The sequence below is a fragment of the Vicia villosa genome, linkage group LG2 (assembly GCF_029867415.1).
Source record: "Vicia villosa cultivar HV-30 ecotype Madison, WI linkage group LG2, Vvil1.0, whole genome shotgun sequence".
Taxonomy (NCBI): Eukaryota; Viridiplantae; Streptophyta; class Magnoliopsida; order Fabales; family Fabaceae; genus Vicia; species Vicia villosa.
Window position 1 is genome coordinate 220,604,280 of NC_081181.1, and position 26,283 is coordinate 220,630,562.

At 31.9% G+C, this 26,283-nt stretch overlaps 3 protein-coding genes across 3 annotated transcripts; 1 reads left to right on the top strand and 2 right to left on the bottom strand.

Annotated features, from left to right (window-relative positions):
- Window positions 1-2,929: 2,929 nt before the first annotated feature.
- On the top strand, window positions 2,930-5,636 carry LOC131648294 (pentatricopeptide repeat-containing protein At1g80880, mitochondrial-like). Its single transcript, XM_058918075.1, has 2 exons — window positions 2,930-3,491; window positions 4,035-5,636. Exons 1-2 carry the CDS (start codon window positions 3,022-3,024, stop codon window positions 5,029-5,031), a joined length of 1,467 nt encoding a protein of 488 aa, XP_058774058.1. The 5' UTR covers window positions 2,930-3,021; the 3' UTR covers window positions 5,032-5,636.
- A 1,484-nt stretch (window positions 5,637-7,120) lies between these two features.
- LOC131654009 (putative receptor-like protein kinase At1g80870) lies at window positions 7,121-9,841 on the bottom strand. Its single transcript, XM_058924388.1, has one exon. It carries the CDS (start codon window positions 9,654-9,656, stop codon window positions 7,476-7,478), a length of 2,181 nt encoding a protein of 726 aa, XP_058780371.1. The 5' UTR covers window positions 9,657-9,841; the 3' UTR covers window positions 7,121-7,475.
- Window positions 9,842-13,273: 3,432 nt separating this feature from the next.
- On the bottom strand, window positions 13,274-16,133 carry LOC131654010 (uncharacterized). Its single transcript, XM_058924389.1, has 3 exons — window positions 15,980-16,133; window positions 15,438-15,693; window positions 13,274-13,500 (listed from the first exon to the last, which is right to left on the bottom strand). Exon 2 carries the CDS (start codon window positions 15,632-15,634, stop codon window positions 15,458-15,460), a length of 177 nt encoding a protein of 58 aa, XP_058780372.1. The 5' UTR covers window positions 15,635-15,693; window positions 15,980-16,133; the 3' UTR covers window positions 13,274-13,500; window positions 15,438-15,457.
- Between the last annotated feature and the right edge of the window lie 10,150 nt (window positions 16,134-26,283).

Here is a 26,283-nt window from a genome sequence, read left to right on the forward strand (position 1 = left end):
GATGACGACGAAGAAGATGATGAAGAAGAAGAAGACTGCGCAGTCTTTGATGATGATGGACACGATTTTCCAAACCCTAGTGTTCAAAATTTTTGGTTAGGAAATTTTATCGTCTGTAAGGAAGAAGGAGGGAAAACGATGATGTTGTGCCAACGTGGCATTTGTTTCAGAAAAAAATAAATTGGTAACAGACACGTAGGATGGTAACCTGGTGTTCTAGGTAAAAACATGGTAAAAGGTTTAAATGGTTGGAATCTGCATTTGGTAAGGGCTGCGCAACAATTTTTTTTAAAGGGGGCAAAATCAAAACTCGCTTATTTGACAGGGGGGTAAAAGGTATTTAAACCTTATTTTTTTATAAATAAATTAAAAAATTAAATTTGACTATCTAAAATAGTTTGAAACTATATGCGCGGAAGGAAAAAACAATGTTTTTTTCCGTCGGCAAAACGGGCCGGATCAACTGGATTGATCCAAAGTTCTGTAAACAATTTTAAGCTTAAACACAAATTTTAACCCTATTTATTATTCGGGTTTTTAAGTTCGACTCGTTAAAAATTGATGTCTAATCAGGCTAATCCGGCCGAACTGCGGCTAGTCGCTTATGTTATTATTATTTTTTTTTGACAAAAATTCTAGTACAAATAACCATATTTTATAATAGTAATACAAGCTCTACCACTGGTACTATTGTGAAAAATATAGTGTTGCATGCGTAGAGAGTGCATTTAAGTTAAAGAGGATACACTAAGGGGTAAGATTGTCTAAGTAAACGTCAAAGATTCAAACACATTTCAATGGAAGTACAATAGAAACGCTGCATATTCAAACATAGCCATCGTTGGACCAAATTAATGAAGAGAAAGCAATGGAAAGGATTCCCCATATAACAGAGGAACGATTACAACCAAAACCATGGGTTAACATCATAAAAAGTAACCGTTTAAATGAGAAAATTGAAGGAAAAATTGTATTTTATGTATTTTGCTGCGGATTCGGGTTTGAGTGAAAAAACTCGAATAACAGGGGTTGGCGTGGGTGTATTTTGCCACCCAAATATCATTTGGGTTTGAATTTGGGTTCGGGTGCCGATTTCGAATGTAGGTTTGGGTAGTGAAATCTGCACCCGACCCGACCCGTTGTATCCTTAATATTGGGGAGAAAAAAGCAAATGGAAAAGAAGAGGTTTTCATGATAACTCTATAGAAGAATTTCTCAACTAGGCATCATTTTTCAAACACAAAACAAGGAAATAATCAAGAAAACTCAATAAGTAATCAAATAAATATACAAAAACAATTGCAAATGCAGAGGAGGAAAAAAAAATATTCTAAGAACTAAAGACTTGACTAACAAGTGTATGCGTTCTAGTCAATAGTCATCCTTGACCCTACCACATGTTTTAAAGTTTATTGTGGCACATATTTGAAAGTCATAGGGTGTGAACTAATGTATAACCGTAAGGTTATCGCCTATGCATCCATACAACTTAGGCCTCATAAGAAGAACTAGCCTGCCAATGATTTAAAATACTGGCAGTAGTATTTGCCTTGAATATTTGAAGATGCCACTTATATATGGTGTCAAGTTTGAGATCTTTAGCCATCATAAAAGCTTGCAACACCTGTTTGAACAAAAGATCAGTGTTTTAAAAATCGGACCGGTCATCGAACCGGTGAGGGTACTGGGTCACTGGTTTATCGGTCGAACCACTGGGTCACTGGTCGAACCGCACGACCAAACCGGATTAAACCGGATAACTCGGTTGAATAGACCTGTCATTATATAGGTATAAAACCGGTTGAACCGATTGATTCAGTCTCTAAAAAAATATAACTAGCTTTTAAATTTTTTAAAAATATCATATAATAAATTCACAATTTCATAATTTAAATTCAAATTTTAAACAAAGGTATCACACATAACAAAATAGTAAAAAATTACAAAGCCTAATTGCAAACAAAGTCTAATTGAATAGTTTATAACAAAATAACTCCAATGTGTACCAAATTTAATTCAAAATAGCATCCTCCTAAAAAGAAAATCAAATAAAATTCAATATGTTTATGCTATTTAAAAAAATTTATTAGTAAAGATAACAAATAGACAATAAAGTTTTTAATTTGTCACTAACGAAAAAAACTATGTGAAAATGCTATTTAAGTAATACACTACTAAATATAAATATATTAAAAAAAAGTTAAAAAAAAGTTTAAAAGAAATGTTAAAAAAAAAGTTTAAAAAAAATTTTAAAAAAAAAGTTTTTAAAAAAAAACAATTAAACTGCCGGTTTTCCCGATTTTCACCGGTTCCCACCGATTTGATGACATACCCGATCTGATTATTGAACCAGACCGGTTACCTGGCCGGTTCCCAATTCGACCGGTCCGACCGGCCGGTCCGGTCCAGTTTTTAAAACACTGCAAAAGATATTGAACACGAGGCTAATAAGGTGCATGGAGTTTTAGAGTGACTATGATTTTGATTTGAAGTACCACTGATGTAAAACCAATATCCAAAAAAGGGAGATTCTAAAGGAAGCACATAAGAGTGAATTTTCTATTCATTTGTGAACCACTAAGATATTCCAATATATTAAGAAGGATTGTTTATGGTCTAGCATGAAAGGCGATATTACATCATATGGAGCTAGATTCCTAGTGTTGCTAGAAGGCTAAGATTGAGCATTACAAATCGACATGTTTGTTGTAACCTTTAGTGATTCATGAGTAGAAATGGGATTCCTAGTGTTGCTAGAAGGTTAATATTATTTATCTCAAATAATTGTAAATGCACATTAAATCATTATTAAAATATATATATTTTTCTCAAAGCAATAATTTCTTCTCTTTTTATTATATATTTTTTATAACAAAAGGGAGTAGAATCCATATTTCTTCTCATTATTATATTTTAATAAAATTATTTTTCATTTTACTATATAGTCAAAGAATGTCATTTCACACAAAATTTTCTGCAATTGGTAGTTTATAAATAATCCTTTAGGTGTGAAGGTTTCCAATGGCTCAACGGCGTCGCTTTTACCTCTCAATTTCAAAGGGGCTTCACGCTTATGCAATTCTAAAACCCTCTCCCCCTTTTGCATCTTTCTCTCAGGCATTTTATCAAACACTTTCACTACCTTCTCCTTCAAAGAGTCATTTTCCACCTCTGAACTTCAATTTTGATTTGGATGATCCAGCTCTACTGCAATTCCTCCAATTGCTCAAAAAGGATGATGAACATTGCATTTCATCACTGGAACCAAGTGGAGATTTGATATGTTCTGCAATTTGGGTTTTAAGGGAAGATTGGAAACATGCACTGCGTGCCTTCGAATTGAATAGCTCTTGTAATGATGAGAAAGCTTGTAACTTGATGATTTGGGTTTTGGGAACTCATGGAAAGTTTTCTACTGCTTGGTCCATTGTTCGAGATATGCATAGCTCGTCTCTCTCCACGCATCAGGCTATGCTTATTATCATTGATAGGTACATCACTATTCATTATCCTTTTTATGAATGAATTCAAACAAAAAATCATATGCCTTTTGTATTGAAATTGCTAGAATTGGTAGTATGTAGGAAGTAAAAATATGAAGCAACATTCACTTTTGATGTATCGGATTGTATCACGTTCGCACCTCATGCCTAGGACTAAACATCTGGAGTGTGATCCGAGTGACCCGATTGTGGATGGTCCACTAGTCTTAGATAGTATGTAGGAAGGAAAAATATGAAGCAACATTCACTTTTGATGTATCTAATTGTATCACGTTCACACCTCATGCCTAGGACTAAACATCTGGAGTGTGACCCGAGTGACTCGATTGTGCATTTAGTTAATGTATAGCGTATAACTGATTAGGTTGTGATTTTTGTTGCAATTATAGCACTTAGTTTTTACTGTCGGGCTTCCATTAAACTTTTATGGCTCATTTGACTGTCTTGTGTTAATGATAAATTTCACGAATTCTTGTTAATGTCAGATAACTCAGTTTTCCCCTATTCACAGTTTTATTTTATTTCAATCAGATATGCATCTGCAAATAATGCTACTAAGGCTATTGAAACATTCAACTTTATGAACAAGTTCAGATTGACTCCTGATCAGAAAGCATTTCGTGCACTTTTGACTGCTCTTTGTAAATATGGTAACGTTGAAGAGGCCGAAGAGTTTATGCTTGTGAACAAGAATCTGTTTCCGCTTGAAATTGGGAGCTTCAACATTATTCTTAATGGATGGTGTAACATAACAACGGATGTATATGAAGCAAAAAGAGTTTGGAGAGACATGTTAAAATACTGTATAACACCAGATGCTACTTCATATAGCCACATGATTTCCTGCTTTTCAAAGGAAGGAAATCTTTTTGACTCTCTTAGACTATATGATCAGATGAAGAAAAGGGATTGGATCCCGGGGATAGAGATCTACAACTCTATAGTGTATGTTTTAACTCGTGAGAATTGTCCGAAGGAAGCTCTCAAGGCTATAGATAAGTTGAAGGAACAAGGTTTGCAGCCTGATTCTGCCACATTTAACTCCATGATAGTGCCTCTTTGTGAAGCTGGAAAACTAGCAATGGCAAGAATAGTGTTGAACACAATGGTAGAGGAGAATATTAGTCCAACTGTTGAGACATACCATGCATTTTTTGAAGCAGCAGATTATCATGGAACTTTAGAATTTCTGAGTAAGATGAAAGGCTCTGGCCTGAGTCCAAATAAGGATTCCTTTCTTATAATTCTGGTAAAACTCTTAAAGTTGAAGCAGCCTGTAAATGCATTGAAAATTTGGGACGAAATGAAGAAACATGAAGTGGTGCCCACCTGTATTCATTATAGAAAAATGGTTGAAGGGCTTGTAACATGCAGGTGGTTCATAAAAGCCAGGGATTTTTATGAGGAGATGATCTCAAATGGATGTTCAGAAGATCCAAAGCTTAACAAAATCCTTCAGAAAGAAGTGCTCGGTAGTGGTGATAAAAGAAAACAGAATGTTAAAAAGGCTAATCGTGATAAAGTGTGAGAGTTCTGAAAAGTGATAAGTTGAAACGGAAAATTCACACAGAGCTGCATGATCGGGCCCTTATACTCACTTGTCTTGATTATCTTGCAGTTTGTCATTCACAAGCATACGAGGTAATTTTTCTGGCGGTGTCCTCCTGACAGTTCCTATATCTTACATTATAGCTTGGTCCAACACTGTATGTAATGTGTGAGAGTCCAATATTCTCCAGCTGAATATAAGTCCAAGAAAACACCTCTTTGACATATGAACCCCCATAGTGATCCTTACTCTAAACAATACAAGATTGGTCCCATACAAAATTACAAGTATTAGGAATACTTCCAAGTTCCAACCAAACATTACGACAAAGTTATCATATCTCGGTGCTTGATGTTTTGACAGTTTGTGCGTATGTGTATTATTGAATACTCTATCTGCATGTTGGTTAATATTTTGAAAAATATGAATCTTAGGTTAATTCACGTAGTGTTATAATTTGTGATACAATGCAAACATTAAAGTCAAAACAACATTTAAGTTGATGTGCTTATGTAAGAAAGACAAGTTTCCTTCCAAATTATTGTCATGTGCCAATGCAATTAACATAAACTACAGATATTTGAGAAGAAGGTACATAGGAAATATCACATATTTTTGTAGAAGATAAAATAATGTTGATAGGTATTCCTTTTATGCATGTCAGTTGCGCTAACTGTATAGATATCTGATTGCTCTCTGATTGGAAAGATATGAATTGGAACTCATAACATTTGAAGTTTTAGCAATTACACTATTAAGTAAATAAAAAAAAATCAACACTCTGATACCTTTAAATTTAGATGAATATCATTTAGATGAATATCAGTAATTTTAATCAATCAAATAGCATAATTTAATGTTATACTATTTTTTTTATTTCTTTTATTTTAAAATAAATTAAAATTTTAACATGTATGGTGCATTTGAGCTTGTTTATTTATTGTTATCTAATTTGTTGATGTGAAACTAGTGGTTTCTTAATTTTTTTTTTTAATTTTGTTTTAAATTAAAAAATAAAATTAATATATGACTACAAATCACTATTTTCCCCTATTTTTTTTATTCAACACTAAAAATGTTACTATACTTATATTGAACTAATAATTTCATGTAATTTTAAAATAAGTGTTGTTGTTTATTTGATTTTGTATATTTTTAACATATATATTTTACGAAAAATTATATGTTTCATGAAATTTGCTAATATTATTAAAAGTTATGCATATGAATGAATTTGATTTGATATTATGTGTTTGGTTTATTTAAATTTTGAAAAAAAAAAGAGCGTAAATATATTGAATTGTGTTATATTTTATATTTTAAAAAAATATTTATTTTATTTATTTGTTTTATTCACAATATATGAACTCAATCCAACTCAACTCGGTAAATCAATGAGTTGGATTTGATTTTAACAATAAAATTATATGTTGGACGATGAATCCAACCGATTAAAACTAATTAGGTAAGGGATATGTCAAATTCATTCAAACCAATACTCATTTTAAAATAAAATGTTTCATATTGCTTTATCTTTCTTTTGTCGTTTGCTTATAAAAGGAATATAGTCTTTTAATAAAAATGTGACTTTTAGAAAAAGGAAAATGGGAAAAGAAAAAGTAAATGGCGCATGCAATTATGTGTGAAAATGAAAGACTATATTTTGACCATTTGATAGAGATTTTTAAAAATAGATATCCTTGGTATGTTTCAAACTTTTAAGCTGAATCTTATCCTTTTTTATATAAGTGTTTTGTTCAAGACTTAACTCCATATTTTAAAATTCAATCATAAGAAGTTTAATACCTTAACTTATAGTAGTCTATTTTGTAAATTTATTTCATCAACATGTCTTTGGTTAATGAACTTGTTTCATTATTTTCTTGAAAAATTACTCTGTATTTAAATATTAGCCATGTTTTATTTCAATTTTGTCATTATTTACAAATAAGTGCATTATTTTTTGGATTAGGATTGAGACAAAAACAAGCACTTATATTTCATAGTGACTTACTTTAGTCTTTGATAATGACTTATATTCTACGGTTCATCCATATACTACAATCAATATCAAACCCCATTTTAGGTTTTAACTTTTATTTGTTTCTTAACCAAAAACCAACTAAGTTCTTGGACTCAATATCTTAAAATAGACCAACCATTGTTGCAAAAATGAATCTTTGTGTTATCTCATCAACATGAACTACTACATTAGTTAAATATTTGTAACAAATAAGATAGGATACACAAGATATGTTTTCTGGACATATAAAACAAATTAACCAGATCGCAAATCCTAGTTTAACTGACAGAAGCCAATATTGCTAAGTTGGACTTCATCTTTGAACTTTGATACTCACGGTTACGTGCGTGAGTTTCTAACTTGTGTTAATGCATAAACAAACATTCAACATTACAAAAACCTATATTTCTGCACTGCCTTTCTGTTTTCTCCTTGATCTGCTGTACAATCTGGACGGCGGAGAAGGCGAGAACTCAAACGGAAGCGGCGGAAGCTCCACCTCCCCTTTCAAAATCTTAACGATATCACCGATATCCGGCCTCAACTCCGGAATCTTCTGTAAACAAATGAGTGCCAAGTTGATACACAAACTTGCTTGCTCCTTATTGTAGTCATCTTTCAATTTCTCATCAACTAGTTCCAAAATGTTACTTCCACTAGCCTGAGCCAAATGCCTACACCAGCTTATCAAATTCGCTTTCTCAAGCTTCATCGGAGACGCGAGAACATGTAACGGTCTTCTACCTGATATAATCACAAGTATCAAAACTCCGAAACTGTATATATCGGCTTTCTCCATTAAGAATCCACACCCTCCATATTCCGGCGCAACATAACACAATGTACCTCTCATACTAGTCGTGCTGCTGAGCTCGCGGCTGAAAAGATCGCCACTCCACATATCACTTCCTATCGAGCGCGAGCCTTTTTTCCTCCAACCTCTTCTGAAGCTAAACTCGCCATTTTGTTCGCACTCGTTCGCTCCTTCATCTCCATAGTTCTTATTACTTTCACAAACATAGAACCTTCTACCTAAACCAAAACCAAATCGCGGAACTCTCAACCCTTTCTTCCATTTCGTTTGAAGACTTCTCAGCTTGTTTCTCTTCTTCTTGCTTAACTCATCAAGATGTTCTTCTTTCCACCACTCTTGCATCTTCCTATTCTTCTTCTTCTTCTGGTTTTTCTTTCCTTTCACTTCTTTTGTACCAACAACTCCATTATCCATATCTTCCGTCGCAGAAACATCTAACCGAGCTCGAGTTCCATTTACAATTGCATCATTACCTTTATCTAATGGACTTGAATTTTCCAACTCGGATTTCTCCGGAATGTCGATGTTCTTAGTATTCGCAATACCATCATCATCATCATCATCCCAATCAGCATTTGATGGACAAATCTGACTCCCAATCCATTCCTTAACATAATCCTTACTACACAATTCACCACTTCCATCTTGTCTCCACCACCAATCCTTCCCCCATTGTTTCCCATTTTCCTTCACATCATCAACCAAACAAGCATTATTCACAACCAACTCCTTACTATAATCATTGCTACAAAACTCATCATCATAAGGAACAAACATATCAAAACTCGAAACCTCTTTACCTTTTGCATCTAAACTTCTACTTTCACTCTCACCAACAATATTAGCATTATAATTCGAAGAACTCAAGTTCAACGCTTTTACATTTAAACCAGTCCTACTATTTTTCGACGAAGACGAAGCTTGCAAAGCAAGAGCAAAATCAACTTCACCAACACTCTCAACAGGAGTACCAATCACAGGAGTTTCTACTGTCAAATTACCTGAAAGATCCTGACTTTTCCAAAGATCTTGACTCTTTCCCAAATCCTGGCTAAACAAATCAACTCCGAATTCGCCCTCCACCTTAATCCTCGACAACCCGAAATCCGAGATCTTCCCGCGAAACTCGGAATCAAGCAACACGTTACTCGGCTTAATATCACCATGAATCACAGGTGGATCACATCCAAGATGCAAAAACTCCAATGCTCTAGCAACATCCATAATCACACAAAACCTTCTCTCCCAACTCAAACCAAAACACTCATCACCAAAAAGTGACTCTTGCAAGCTTGCATTAGGCATATACTCATACACCAAAACCCTCTTGTTCTTTTCAACACAATAGCCCAAAAGGGTCACCAAAAAAGGTGATCTCAACCCTCCAAGAATCTGCAACTCATTCTGAAACTCTCTCTCAGATTGCAAAGACAAAGAGTCCAAACACTTGATAGCAATAAACTTTCCATCTTTAAGCACACCCTTGAAAACAGTACCAGAACCACCTTTTCCAATGACATTGGCAGTGTCAAAACCATTGGTAGCAAGCTTTAAATCCTTATAACAAAACCTCTGCAGCTTCAAAGGAGCACTAGCATCATAAGGTATAGTCTTTGCTCTATGAACAAGAGAATGCCAAAGATGGTAAAGAAAGTAGAGAATTGAAAACACAATGACCACAGAAGCTGAAATGGTGAGTGCTATGAATAGAAACTTGGGTTTGGTGAAAAGATTGGAACTTGTTGAAGGGAATTGTCTTGAAGGCATTATGGTGAGAGTGAGTGAGTGAGTGAATGAAAATTGATCACAAGTAATGAAGAAAATGAAGATTGTGATGTTTGTTTTTCATTACTACTTTTTTGTGTTAGTTTTATGAAATTGGAATCCAAAGTGAATTGCTTTACAATTAGATAATGATTAGAGAAGAAACTGTTTTCTTTTTTTCCTTGATTTATGGTTTTCATTATTTTAGTTATATAATGGGATGAGATTAAGATTGGCAATTGGGGAAGAGATTGATGAATGGACCCAATGTGCTTTTTTGACTAAAGAGAAAGTTTTTATGGCAAAGTCTTGGAATACTTATTACTTGATATTATGAGAATTTATCTCAGAAATTATTAGTTTTTTAAATAGATATGAAGTACCACGGTTCGATCGCCGCAACTGCAATTAGAAAGGAACTGGAACCAATTGATGTCAGAACTGACATCCAAACCAGATTAAGCGGTCCAGTGGGCCAGCCGGGATACTGGTGGTGAAAAAAATAGATAAATCGAAATTGATTATCTAAAAACACATGCCTCACACATTTTTGCATCAAAATAGTTGTTTATTATTGGTTGAATAAATGAAGCAATGGAATCAATAGGATGAAGTTGAAAGGAAAAGTGAGTTCTTCTTTGCAGTAATTTTGTCTTTATGTGGCATGACTATGGCCTTGTTTGGAATCTAGAGAAACTGTCTATTTTAAAATTATTTATAGTGTGTAGTTTTTGACTAAAGGTTTACACTTCACACTAGGAAGCACAGGTTCACATGGTTTGATATCAATAATTTCTTGTTCTCCATTATTCTCACAATGCAGCTCTGGTCCCATGTTGCACTCACAATGCATATCATCATAGTATTAAGCTTTCACTAAAGTGTATCCTTATTGTTAGGGGTCACAGTTAGGGGTGGCAATAAAATCCATTAAGGGATTATCCATCCGATCCATCTACTAATTAATCCATCTAATCCATCCGTCAAACAAAAAATTAGCTAATGAATTGGATATAATCCATCCATTTTACTATATGGATGGATCCAATCCATCCATCTCATTTTATAAATCCAATGGATTGTATCTTATTATATATTTTATTTTTTAGATTTTACATAAATTTCATAAAACTTATTTTATCTTTTTTTTAAAATATTTTTATTTTAAAAATTGAAAAAAAAATATATCTCTCTCCCCTCCCTTTCAAGAAAAACAATCGCGTGATTTCATTGAACTATCACACTTACCTATAAACTGTGGATTCAACAATGGCTCCAAAAATTACTAAAAATGGGAGCACTTTCGAAAATGAGAAGAAAAACATTTCTAATTCATTTGCTTCTCCACCCATTCTGTACGGTAAATTCTAAAGTTATTGTTGTTGCAAAATTAATATATTAACATGTTGTTATTGCAAACTTTATTTTCAATGATTTACTGTAGTAACATAAATAATTTTGTTTTATCAACAAAGTTATCAATCAATTTTATATATATATATATATATATATATATATATATATATATATATATATATATATATATATATATATATATATATATATATATATGAACTAAATACTTTTAGAGAAATTAAAAAAAAAAATCATTTTTGTAAAATTTTATAAATAAAATATATTATTGAAAAAAAATTAAGTAATATATTTTAATTAATTTTATGGATGGACGGATATCCATCCATTAAAAAGTGTTAATGGATGGATTGGATGGATTTTTTTCATTAACGGATGGATTGGATTGGATTTTTTAAAGAGAATTTTAGTGGATTGTTAATGGATTAATGGATTGTTTTGATCCATCCATTAACAATCCAATCCATATCCATCCAATCCATCCATTTTGCCATCCCTAGTCACAGTTGAAGATATAAATTACTCGAAATTATTTGAGTTTTATAATAAATATATTACAAGTTTGAGTTAACCCTTAAAAGCAACTACGTAATTTGTATACCCAAATTTCATTTTTGGGAATGCACTAGATTGGCGGTGGGGAGAATTGATTCTAGCGGAATTGAGTTTGATAGAATTGATTCTAACAGAATTGATTTTAGCAGAATTGATTTATGTTTGGATACATTTATGTAAAAGTGAGTTGAACAATAAATTTCAGTGTAAAAATTACCCAGAATCAATTCTGGAGGCAGAAGCTACAAATTGTAGCTTCAAATAGAATCAATTCTGGAGGCAGAATCAATTCTACTTTTGTCTAACCAAACATATCAAAATCACCCAAAAGCAATTCTACATCTCTAGAATTGCTTTTGGCCATTCCAAAAGCTAATCCAAACATGCACTAAATGAGACATTATTGCTACTATAATATCATAGGGATTCAATAATTGTCACTGTAGGCCCTTTTTCTTTTTTTCACAAACTGTTGTCGTTCTCTTTTTTGGTAAATTGTTCTTGTTAGACAAATAAAAGTTTAATAGCTTAAAGACTTAATTACAAATTTGATCTCTAATTTAAGTTATGAGCAAGTTTTTTCTCTAGTTTTTTTTTTCTTCTTTTTTCGTTGTTAGAATTGAGTCCCTTCATCCCTCCACTAAAAAAAATATCACCATTTGAATGGATTAAATCGTTTAAAACGTTGTTTCACCTAAACTCCATTCGTTCACCAACCCAAACAATAAATTTAACTTAAAAAATCCCAACTTTTCTTTTCTTGATATATATGATCTCGCATTCTACAAAATTCTTCAATTTCATTTCATCGAATCTCAAATATTTAAAAAAAAAAAAAAAATCCTTAAATGACTTGATGAAAGACAATTGGTTGTATGACTATATTTAATTAATCTTTAAAATATATGAACTTAAATTGCTCAAAAAAATTTAGAAAAACCCAAATCAAACACATCTCAACTAAAACACCCAAAAGTTTAATTAAGCTTGATTTTTCATAAGCTAAAATAATCGTTAACTCAACTTTTCTTGGTGCACAGATATCTTAACTCTTAAGTAATCACATTATTCAAAGTTAAAATAAGTTAGGATATAATGCAAAAATACTAGTAACACTTAGAAAAAAAAATAAAAGCTAAAGTAAATTCTCTAGACTTGATTTTTATCCACATGAGAACTTATGCTGGCAGTAAATTTAATCGTAGAAGCTCTACTTTCTACTTTTTGGTATTGGATAGTTGAAGAAAGCAATTAAAGATCACAAGTTACATCATGAAGAGCCAATGGGTATGATTTCCATTTGCAATATATATGCATGTCATAGGTCTCTTTGTTACTTTACCACCCCACTCATACAAAAAAAGTATAGCACATAGACTATAGACTAAACAATATTAGCTGTCCTATAACAAAGGAATAATAAAAGATGGAATGTCGTTGTTGAGCAGTGGATTACATTGCATTATGTATAGTGTACAATGCACTGCAGAATCAGAGTTAACTTTATGTGAGGTAGCAATATCAAATTATCAATAGCAAACAGAAGAAAATGGGCGTTGTTTGTTGGAATCAATGTGTGGGACATAGTTTGGTTTGTCTTTCGGGGTATAATGACAAGCTTTAATTTCTCTCTTGAACATTTTTCTCTCTTCTATTGGGTATACAATCATATACTACTTTTACACCATGGATTCCATTAATATTCTAGCACATTAATTTGAGTTAAGAGATGTAAACAAAGCATTGGAGTATAAAATGTGTATTATAAAAATGAAAATATTTATATTTTTAAAGATGGAAAGAGAAAAAATATAGTTAGAATGACAAAATTAAGTCTTTCCCAATTTGGGATTTTGGGTTTTTTTAGCACTTTTTCCTCTACCTCCAGATTCTCCTATTGCTTGCTTCCAAAGAAATCCTGAAAAGGTAGAAACAATATTACATTTACAGTTGATTTAAGTACAGCAGCACCAAGCTTATATCAACTGAACCAGTTATTACCCTCTGCCCCAATTATCACACAAAACACATTTATAATTATCACAAACACTCCCTTCTTCCACCATCACTATCATGACTCAAAACTAGTTTATATGTGACAGCTTTCGATGGGATTAATGACGGTGTTTCATGAGTGTTGATGTCTAGGAGCTTTGAGCTGCCATAGAGAACTGCCTTAACCAGATAGAGGATACTGAATGATCATTACTTTGACGTTTATTTTCTGTTTAATATTTATTTATACAAAACGCAAATAACAAAAGACGACTAAACATTGTCTATCATTTCATAACTTCAAGAAAAAGAAAACACAGATTCTGACAATATACAGGATTTTGAGTAAAATGTAATCAACTTGAAACTATATATCCATTTAAAGTTGTAGACTTATAGTTGTTAGTATTACAAGGATCTAGTTTGTTGGGTTGGATGATGCTTTAGGTATTGTCGTTAGAAGAAAATAACTACCCACCAGGAAATCATAGTATAAGGAAATTTAGACATGCACTCAACTACCAACAGAGTGTGTATTTTCTGTCATAGGAAAAAGCAACAAGATTGATTTAACCTTTAGTAAAGAATAGATGTTTTCCTTCTAACAATTGTTAGCAAAAACTGATCTAATATCCAAAAATCTCAGATTAATTAGAAGTGATAAAAAGTAGCTTTTGCAAGAAGTTGCAAACTTTAGACAACAGTTTCCATCAAACCAGTTTTAGATTAAAAACATCCAAACACAACAAATAGCTTCAGTTCAAATTCAATCCTAAGTCCAAAGCAACTTTACAAAAATCAAGCTTATTCAGAAACACATTTGCCGAAAACTCACCCAAACATACACAAAGTGGACTAACAAATAAACCTCGTGTAATTTACATTGCCCATTTACCCATTTACCTTGTACACGAGCCATACATTGATTGACTGCCATCCACACTTCTCTAACTAATACCCATGGATATGGAAATTGAAGTATAGATAGATTAGAGAGAGAACCTCAATGAAAGGAAGATCAAACACAACACACATTTCTCATTGGCATTAAGAGGATATATTGGTTGATCTATCTAAACTTTATATATTTAATGAGTTAATCTTGTCTAATCTACAAATCTCCACAATATTGGAGGAGTACCAATTGAGTGAGGAGGAAGTTGACTCCCCTCTAATCCCTTCATTTTCCTCTCCCTCCAAAACAATACAACAAACAACAAGAATTTAAAATCATTCTTCCCATTCCCTCTCCCTCACATCTTATACCCTCCACTTCCACTAAACAGATACTATTTAAGGATCCATTTACCTTGCATTTTCCATAAATATTTACCTAATCATTACTTATTCAGTGTGTAAATAAATGAAATGAAAGCAATAACTGTACATCTAATATACATCTAAAGATCACATCCCAAAAAGCCTTGTATTCTTTTTGAAGGGAGAACCTCGTGACTTACATACCACATCGACTCTCCGTCATGTTTGCGAAATGTAAAACATACAATTACATATATGAAAAGAGGCTGGCATTGACAACAATCGTGCATTAATAACAGGGACACAAGAAAACAACAATAATAATAGTCCAAGTCTTATCTCACGAGGATTTGAGACATACAAAAGAGTAAACGAAAAATACAGAGCCCGTCAAACTACAAATCTACAAATCGAAGATGTAGATAAACAATCAAGATACAAATTGTTGCACAAACATGATAATACCGTAAACGAGAAAACTCCAATCAAACATCACCAATTACAATTTACAGCATCAAATAAAGAATGATATAACAAAAAATAATGTTACTATGATCCTATAGTACCCATAATTTAAAACAAAAGAGTTAAAACAAGAACCTGATTCAAGTAGGAACTAATCATTCATCGTTGTCATCCTTCTTCTTGGGCTTTCTGTATGTTTCCTCAGTGATTTTCGCCATGAACAAGACAGTATCCGCCAGCTTAGCAATATTAGGTACTTTATAATTCTGAGCCACATAAACTCCACAAACTGTTCCAGCTATAAAAGAGAAGCAACCCCTAATTATACCCATTGTTGCTCCAGCACCAGCTATGAACCTTTACTATCAAGATACCGCTTCAGCAAGAATCACTGTTAGAATCACAATTAATCAAATCAGCGTCTAGTCAAAATCATAATTTCAGAAGTGCTTAACCTAATTTTAACCGATTTCATTTGAATCATCGTTCAGTTGTGGAATCATAGTGTGGTTTTCTAAAAGTAATTAAAGCATAAGATAAGTGATTTTATGATGAGAATCGCGTTACTGCGACGCGATTCTCTGTTTTGGCGGAAAATCGCGATGGAAACGCAACGTTGATTGCGATACAGTAGAAGGGAATGAAAATCTGATAAAATAAAGAGTGAAGAGAAAAACCTGAAGTGGAGTTCGCCGCCACTGTTTCTGGTCTCCGATGACGGTTGCGTTTTCCGGGCGAAGCGGCGGTGCCTGGATTTTGATTTGATGGAGCTGCTCAATATTTTGGTTCAAGGTTTTAATTGTTATTTTTTTGGAGAAACAATAATTTTTTTAAACTAAGAGTTTTTGTTTTTGTTTTATTTTTTAAATGTGTATTGGTAAAAATTCACATAAATTAAGTTTGAATTTTAGGATGTACTAGTATTGATGAGAAATTTTAAGAGATTTTTAAAATATTTATTTAATAGAAAATATATGAATATTTTAGTTATCCTAATAGAAATGTCATTTGATTGAGAGTTTGAAGATTATTCGTTAAGAGAATTATAAAAATTGTTTCGCGAGAGAATTAGAAATATGAGATGGATTGGTGATTGAATTTCTGATGTAGTGCACTAAGCTTTTCAGTACGGAGGCGTGAGGATTAACCTGCAAAGTTAACACTTTAACGCTTAAGCTAGTGAAAGGATAAGAAACGGTGAATAGTGGAGACGAATTAGAATTACATGTAAAACGGTGTTATCTCTCTTTATATAACAAAAGTGAGTATCTAGGACGAATTTTGAGGAGATTTGATTCGTTTGTAGTGTTCGTTTATCTCCTGGTTGTAGGACATCGCGCGGCTCTCGTGTTAGAAGTACCCATAAAAGCTTCTTTGTTTATTTTTTTCAACTCTTTTGTCGTTTGAAATTTTCAAGAGTTAATATTTTTCTTCGCTTTATTTGTGATCACAACCAGAATTCTTGGGGTCAATCAACAGGGTTTTTAACATTTTTAATTGAGTGATTTTTTTATTGCTTTCTTGGGGTCAATCAACCAGAATTCTATGGATTTTTTTCATTTTGTATATGTTTTAGACACCCTAAGCATAAGAAACTAGTTACTAATGGCTAGGGAAAGGACCGCACTGAATTGACAACTAACAGAGGAGATTACAGTCGGCTCTTAACAAGGTGTTACGTCTCATAAAGAGGGTTTCATATTTTGGAGCAGCAGGAATTACAACCTACCCGTAATAATGGGTTACGGCCGTAATTCCCCCATATATAGGACAACTTTTGAAGTTCTTCCATTTTATTTTAGGATCTCTTGGTTTTCTAGGCGTTTGACTTCATATTTAAGTCGATTTAATGTCATTTAATGGCGTAGAGGCCTATATAAACGTGTTGTAACATGAAACAAAATCACATAGCATTATCTACTTTACTTTTAGGCAAATTTCCTATTTTTCGCGTTTTACATTCTGTGAAAATTTCTTGCATTTTATTATGTTGTAAAAATCTCCTTAGAGTATCCGTAACATTGAGAACTCATTGCAATACATGTTTCAATTTTCTTATGTTATCTCATTATGTGTATGCTTTCGGTTGTTATGTGTATGCTTTCAGTTGTTAATAGGTATGAAATGAGCCGACTTCGTAAGCCTATCAACAATCACCCAAATTGAATCATGTCCTCTCACGGTATTCGGCAAACCCGTCCCGAAATCCACAGAAATGCTATCCCATTTTCATTCCGGAACTTCCAACGGTTCCATTAATCCAGCAGGCTTCTGATGCTCGACCTTCGATTTCTGACAAGTCAAACAAGCATACACAAACCGAGCTATGTCACGCATCATTCCAGGCCACCAAAACAAATTCTTCAACCTCTCCTTAGGGTGTCGACGTCAACCTCTCCTTCAACTCGGTAAAACTCTCTTCACAAGAAACATCCCACACAAAAGTCTTACCCTTACAAGTCAACTTAGTCAACGGGAGTGCTAACTTGGAGAAACCTTCAATGAACCTTCTATAATAACCAGCTAGTCTCAAAAAGCTTCGAATCTCGGTAGCTGACTTAGGAGTTTTCCATCCCAACACGGCTTCAAATTTAGATGGATCCACAACAATGCCATCACCAGAAATAACATGCCCTAGAAAACTAACTTCTTTCAACCAAAACTCACACTTGGACAACTTAGCATACAACTTCTTCTCTTTCAAGACTTGCAATACCAACTTCAAATGCTCAGCATGATCTGATTCTGATTTAGAGTAAATCAAAATATCATCGATGAACACCACCACAAAACGATCCAGATACTCATGCAAAATACGGTTCATGTACTCTATAAATACTCCAGGTGCATTAGTAACACCAAAGGGCATCACAAAATACTCATAATGTCCATAACGTGTTCTGAAAGCCGTCTTCTGCAAATCCTCATCTCTCACCTTAATTTGATGGTAACCCGACCTCAAATCAATCTTGCTAAACACGCGAGCACCAACCAATTATCCATTAAATAATCAATTCTTAGAAGTGGATATTTATTCATGATTGTCACCTTATTCCACTGACGATAATCAATACAAAGTCTTCAACCTCTCCTTAGGGTGTCGACGTCAACCTCTCCTTCAACTCGGTAAAACTCTCTTCACAAGAAACATCCCACACAAAAGTCTTACCCTTACAAGTCAACTTAGTCAACGGGAGTGCTAACTTGGAGAAACCTTCAATGAACCTTCTATAATAACCAGCTAGTCTCAAAAAGCTTCGAATCTCGGTAGCTGACTTAGGAGTTTTCCATCCCAACACGGCTTCAAATTTAGATGGATCCACAACAATGCCATCACCAGAAATAACATGCCCTAGAAAACTAACTTCTTTCAACCAAAACTCACACTTGGACAACTTAGCATACAACGTCTTCTCTTTCAAGACTTGCAATACCAACTTCAAATGCTCAGCATGATCTGATTCTGATTTAGAGTAAATCAAAATATCATCGATGAACACCACCACAAAACGATCCAGATACTCATGCAAAATATGGTTCATGTACTCTATAAATACTCCAGGTGCATTAGTAACACCAAAGGGCATCACAAAATACTCATAATGTCCATAACGTGTTCTGAAAGCCGTCTTCTGCAAATCCTCATCTCTCACCTTAATTTGATGGTAACCCGACCTCAAATCAATCTTGCTAAACACGCGAGCACCAACCAATTATCCATTAAATAATCAATTCTTAGAAGTGGATATTTATTCATGATTGTCACCTTATTCCACTGACGATAATCAATACAAAGTCTCATAATCTTCGATATTATTTTGTAGACAATTGAGCACACAACAATGGGACGATAGTCCTTAATATGTTTTTGTTTTGGATGAATGGTTGAAGTAGGTTGGTTAAGGTCAGAAAATGGCATTAGCTCATAATTTTTTTAATAGCATGCACCAAAGTGGGATGACCGAGCCATTATCATAGTCCTTCTTTTGTTGGATAAAGATATTTGTAATAAAACTCATATGGTTGTTCATTTAAATTGAGTTTACTATTAAAATGAAAGTTCTTTATTAATTCTGTATTCATATGAGTTTTATATTAAAATGATTCTATATGATTTTCTTATTTGATCTTTCTAGTTTAATTTTTAATTTATAAAGGTTGTACATATATATTGATTATGACTCCTAGAACTTTAAGCTTATCTTGATTATTCACTTTAATCAGTTTTCTTTATATTAATTTTCTAAATTAAACTACACTTGAAGAATGTAGTGGAATGTGAAAAATATTTCTATGTGCCCTACAACAAAGGTAAAAAATCAGAGAGAGACAGAGAGATTTTTAAACTAAAATTAATATTTAAAATACAATGATTTCAAGAATGATTGTTTTTCCTATATCAAAATATCTATATTTTACAATAGTCTAATATTCAATATCCTTATCTATATTTAAATTAGTGTAGTTATAATTATAATAATCAATATTAAACATATCTAAAGAAAACACTATGGATATATTAAAATATCTAAGATGCTACTAAATTTTATCATTCAATACTAGGTATCTTGCCAAATATAAAGCAAAAGTATTACATTGAAATAAAACTTTAAAGATAAAATATTTCAACACTATTACGAATGAAAAAAAAATTCAAATTCAAAAAAATTAATACACTGACAAAATTAAAACTAGTTAATATTTAATAATTTATAAAAAAACTCTAATTCGGAATCCCATATGCAATTTTCACATAATTTTATATCATCATCTTCATCGTTAAATAATGACCACCAACGTTCCTTCACTCTCCATCCATTACCGTTGCTTTTAGAGTTGCATATAGGAGTTTGATTGCGTACCAACATTCTATTATTTATCCATAAACAATTTATTAAATGTTGTACATTCTTCCTTGAACTCATGATACATTTAGACTTTCTCAAAGAACGCATATACTCAACTCCTTGTTTTCTAGATCTGTGATCCTCAGAACACAACAAAGTCATACCATACACATAAGTTGCTTCTTTATGACCCTTTTGAGCTGCACATTTTAAGCTCTCAAGACCATCAATATTGTCGTTATTATAGCTAAAGTACTCACGCAATCCTTTCCTATATAAGCTCTCAGTGTTTTCACTTTCCACACAACGTTTAAAAAATAACAAAGCATTTTCGTTTTGAATCCATTGACTGAATGGAAAATTTTCCAAGGAAACTTTTTGTAACATATTACTTTCTTCCGCGATTTCAAGAAACTCTTTGCAACACATTTTCATTTGGTGAAGATCAATGAAAGATTGAGATCCTACGCTTGTGACCAATTCGCGTAATAACTCTCTTGGAAGTGATTGTATGCTGGAGAAACATGGGACATGTTCACTCATATTGTTTTTCTTCTCCAATATTATATTTGATGATAGGATTCAAGGATTAAAGATTTCAAAATTAATACTGATAAACAATGGCTTTGAGAGAGTTTAAGGTGGATGAATTAATATATAGGGGTTTCATATTTTGTTTTAACTTGTGTTTCTTAATTTTGATTTTCAATACTATAAAATATTTAGGTATATACCTAAAATATCTAGAATCAATTTTCTTAAAATTAATTTTTTTAAATAATAATATACATCCAATATTCTAATCTTGGATATATTTTGCCAATTATGGTTGATTTAAAAATAATATTATTACATTAGTATCATTTATAAAATGTTAAGCTGTCAACATTTCTTATTTTAGATCGATTCCTTGTGATTTTTTTAATTTTGATTTTTAAAAATGGTATTCTGTAATCAATTTCTTATTTTAGATTGATTCCTTGTGATTTTTTTAATTTTGATTTTTAAAAATGGTATTCTGTAATCAATTATTATCTAAGTTTGATTGCTTTCTAATAGCGTTTATTTGGGATTGATTCCAATATTTATTTATTTTAAAAGTGGCATGCTATAATTAATTTTTATACAGGGTTGATTTTTTTTCCAAATATAATTTATTTAGGAAATATTCCATTAGCTTTGATTATAAATTGGAATGTTACAATAAATATTATTACTATTCGTAAAATTTACCATTATTACACTAGGATTACTATTTGATTTTCTTCCAAAAACTTATCATAACAAATAAAGTATGAAATTAATTAAATGAATCTTTCAAAAAAGAGAATAATATTTTAAAATTTTAAAAGAAGTTAAAGCATAATTTGTCTTATGTTATTTTTTCATTTAAAAACTTGTATTCAATTTAGTTATTTAATTATCTATACCACATTTATCAATTATTAAATTTGTGAAATGTTTATATCATTTATTAAATTTGAGGCATTTCATTGTGATATTGTTTTTAATGAAACTTAGACATTATTATTACTTCATAAATGGTAGAGTCTCCTTTATAATTATTTTGATTTTTTATTTAGGAAAATGTTCTCTTTTTTACGGGCTTTCAAACACTGTACAAACGATTTTATTTGATGATCTAACATAAATTAGAAAACTATTATTAGTTTTTAGCTTATTGTGTCTTTTAAAATGTTCCTCACTTTATTATTATTATTATTATTATTATTATTATTATTATTATTATTATTATTATTATTATTATTATTATTATTATTATTATTATTATTAATATTATTATAAAAAATATTATCATCATTATTCATATTAATAATTTTTTTTATTATTATTAGTAATATTTTTTTTCAACAATAAAGAGATATATCCAAAAAAATATGATGAATACAAGGCGTTCGCAACCGATCCAGCCCACAAAGAGATAAAAGCCCAAACACACAATTACATCATAAATTTAACTATGTGTTTTCTAAGCATGGTACTTCAGTCCAAATAACCTTAAGCTTGACACATTCATAGAACAGGTGGTCTACCGTTTTTACCTTAGAACAGAAGCATCAGATAGAATTGTTCAACATACTAAATCTATTCAATCTCTCTTTTGTTGCTACTTTCTTGTGACACTCTAACCAGATGATCAAGATGACACGAGGTCTAGCCGGATTATTAATCATAACGTTATTCCAATCACATGCAGGGCTTTAAACAAGAAAGTTGTAGACATTCTTCATCTTAAACTTCCCTTGAAGGCACATAGTATTCCAAAGTTGTTGAATATTGTAGATAACATCTCTTTGAAGAAGAACATACTTCATAATCCAAGTGCCAATCTCCTTCACTATAATGTTTTGATTTTTTAAATAGTAAATATGGATCCACCTTTCCCACAAACTATCCTTTTTACTACAAAGTTTCCATAATAATTTTAACAAAGCAACCGTGTTCCAAATAGACAGATCAATGTTGGGATTCTTTCATGATAAAGGATTGTATGATGATGTTTAGGGTGAGTTAGATGATGCATGTAGTAACCTTGAACTGTATGTTGTAAAAACTTAGGGTTTATAATGTATTTCCATGAATTTGTGATTGAAATCATATTTTTATTGAGGATTGATGATGAAGGATGTTAGATGTTGTGATAATATGTGTTTAATTGCTTATTGGGATGAGTTTTGGGTGGTGGATGAGTGATTGCGCAGGTCTGTCACAGAGATGATTTTTCTGCATAATCGCGCGTATGCTAAGCGGCCTTGTCTCGCTAAGCGGATGCCGAGTGGAAATTTGAAAATGCGCAAGCTCGCTAAGCAGAGTTGGTCCGCTAAGCGGAGCTGCGATTTTGGTTCGCTTATGCTTTTAGTATGTATTAGCACGCTTCAAGCTGGGTTATTGAATTTGAGTTTCCATAAGCTCGTTGGAGAGTCGCTGAGCGGACCCTGCTGTGTAAAATTTTTTGTAACTTTGAATTGATGTATCTTTTGATCCACAACTCTATTTATAGTGCCGTTTGAACCTCCGTGAAGCTCTAATTAATGTTTTTCTAATGGATATGACTTGAAAACCTTTGAATATATTTTTGAAACCTTTTCTTGAATTGTATGTTACTAATTTAACGATGTTTTGTGAAGTTGTATGTGATGTATGCGTGTATGCCGTGACCACGTGATTGAGATGTGGTAAATCACTATGATATTAATGTTATGGTTATTGCCATAGAACCTTGGAATTGAGTTGGTGTTATTTGAGATGATGTATGACGTGTTGGTTATGTTGTTTATGTTGCTTATGTTGTTTAAGTCGTGTTTGTGGATGTGCATCATTTGAGTCGCATCCATTGCATTGTTTGAGACGACCTTAATGGAAAATGTTTGAGACGACCTTAATGGCAAATGTTTGAGACGACCTTAATGGAAAATGTTTGAGACGGTCCAATGGCAATTATTTGAGACGAGAGTTTTACTCCAACGGTACCACAAGCATGTGCATAAAGTCAAGTCGCATATTGAGTTGCATTTTTAATGTTTGTGATTATGATGTGAATGTTATGATATGTTGATGATGTAGTCGTGCTATTGAATATGTTATTGTATTTGGATAATAACATTGTTGTTTGTGATGAGAAGTGGTGAACTATGTATGATTCTTTTCCTTGCTTTGAATATTATCATACGTTCCTTTATACTATTTGATATCTCACCCCTTCTGTTTGAATGTTACCATTTGTTGGTAACATGTAGGTAACAACGTGGAGTAGCCATTTACCTTATAGCTCGAGTCAATGTGTCTATACTCTGATACGTAGTACTCGGGGGATGCTTGCTTGTTTTGATTTCGTTGTTATATCTTGTTGGATTTTGTTGATGTTATCGTTTTGTTGAGACATGTTGGATAGTTATTACCATATTGGAAAAGATGTTATGATTTGGATTTATGTTGTTCTTTAAATACCGCTGCGATATATGAACTATTTTGATTTGAGTGTTTGATGAAGTATGATTCCTCCGTTGACATGTGTTATGTATCTTTATATATGAGCTTGCATGTGATATTGTTTAAGTTGATATATGTGACGCCTCACATGTGATGTTTGTTTTGAGATTTTGTACTCTGATTTTCCCATTAAATTGCGGGATAGATTTGAGATGTTACCCTTTAAGCTCTCAAGACCACCTATATTTCCATTTGGATAGTTAAAATACTCACGCAATCCTTCTCTATACAAATTCTCCACATTTTCACTTTCCACACAACATTTCAAAAATCAGTTAATTTTTTTATTTCCTTGAGTAATATTTTGCTACATTTAATTACACCTTAAAACCAACAAACATGTCTACTTTTTTTTTCCTTATCTATTTTGTATAATGAATCATTTTTAAAGTTTATAATAACAAAATATCACTCTTTTAGTATATTTTGAACAAATAACTATTTTTATTTTTGCATATGTTAGGTGTTGTCACAACCTTACTTAAAAAAAAATAAATAAATAGATGTTAAATATTAAGTATGAGTTGTTAATTTTTTTTGAAATATGATGCTAAAATTAATTTCCTGTGCGGAGAAAAAAGAAAATTAGATGCTTAAGTATGTTAATATTACGTTAAATTTATAAAAATGAATTACTAGTATATGTTTGGAAAAAAAATTGACAATGAAATAAATTGACCATGCATTTTATGTAATTGTGATCCAATATATATTTCAAAATTTAAAAACATAATTATCCTAGTCGTTTAAGATAATAACTTTTCTCTTATATAACACTAGTAACATACCCGTGCCTACGCACGGGTACCGCTGTTGGATGGATGATTTACTTTAGAAAGAATATTAATTGTATAAAAAATGTAAATTTGAAACAATAACGTAAAAATAAGTTTTAAAAATTAGTTTATATGACGAATTAAATGAGATGTTACAGGTAAGTATATAAGGTTAGTATAAAGAAAAATTAGAAAGTGTGAAAAATAATAGATTATAGGACAAATAATTGGTGTGGTTAATAGTAATGGATGTAATTTACATTGAATATACAACTCAGATATAAATAAGAAAAATGTAATAATTGGATAAGTGAATTATATAATATTCTGAATTAATATTACATGCAATTATGTAGTAATTTCAAAAACGGGATATATATTAAAGATTAATAATAATAAAATACGATGCATAGAAGGTACAATTGCATTAAAATTTAGAACAATTGTTTGAGTAAAAATATCATTAAATGTCACACTTAGGAATTTAGAATAGTTTTTTAGATATAAAGATATTTGAAAAAAATATATGATTTAATAATAATAAATAGATAATAGATAACAACAATGCTGAACAAAAAGAGTAGTTCAACTTTTTACATGAATAATATAGGAAATAAAATTAAATAAAGAAAATGTAACTGTAAGGAAACGAAAAGGTGAAAGATATAGGGAGTGTTCCATGACATTAGTTACATTTAATCACATAAACAACATCATATTAATAAAGCAACTTCACTTAACATATCATCCCAATAAACCAGGATAATCACAATAAAAAACAACACCATAAATATTATAAATCGTCCCCCCGAGTGCTACGTATCAGAGCGACAACCGACTCGATTAACGGCAACTAAATCTTCATACTCGAACACCTGCACGTTACCAATATAAAGGCAACGGCGAACAAGAGAAAAGGGTGAGATATCAAATCATATAAGTGAGCGCATGATAAATTATATATTAGGATTCAGGCATATATAGTTATCACATCGCAAGTATTAATATTGCCATACTTCTCATACCTTCACTAACTCACAAATCTCACACACTTTTCATCTTACTACAAGTCACAACACGTCATATTCACATCAATTATAAATATATCTCATTCATTTACTTTGCAAGCCAATTCACGATACATCACATGTATGAATCACAATTCTAGTCCTAAAATATCACCGCATATAAGTCATACATATAGTCACAAAACATTACATATAAGTCACGCATCTAGTCACAAAACATCACATATAATTCACTTAAGACATGTTCAGTTAAGCGCATCCCCAAGTATTAATATCCTTATACTATTCACAAAATCATCAATTCTCATTTTCACATCCA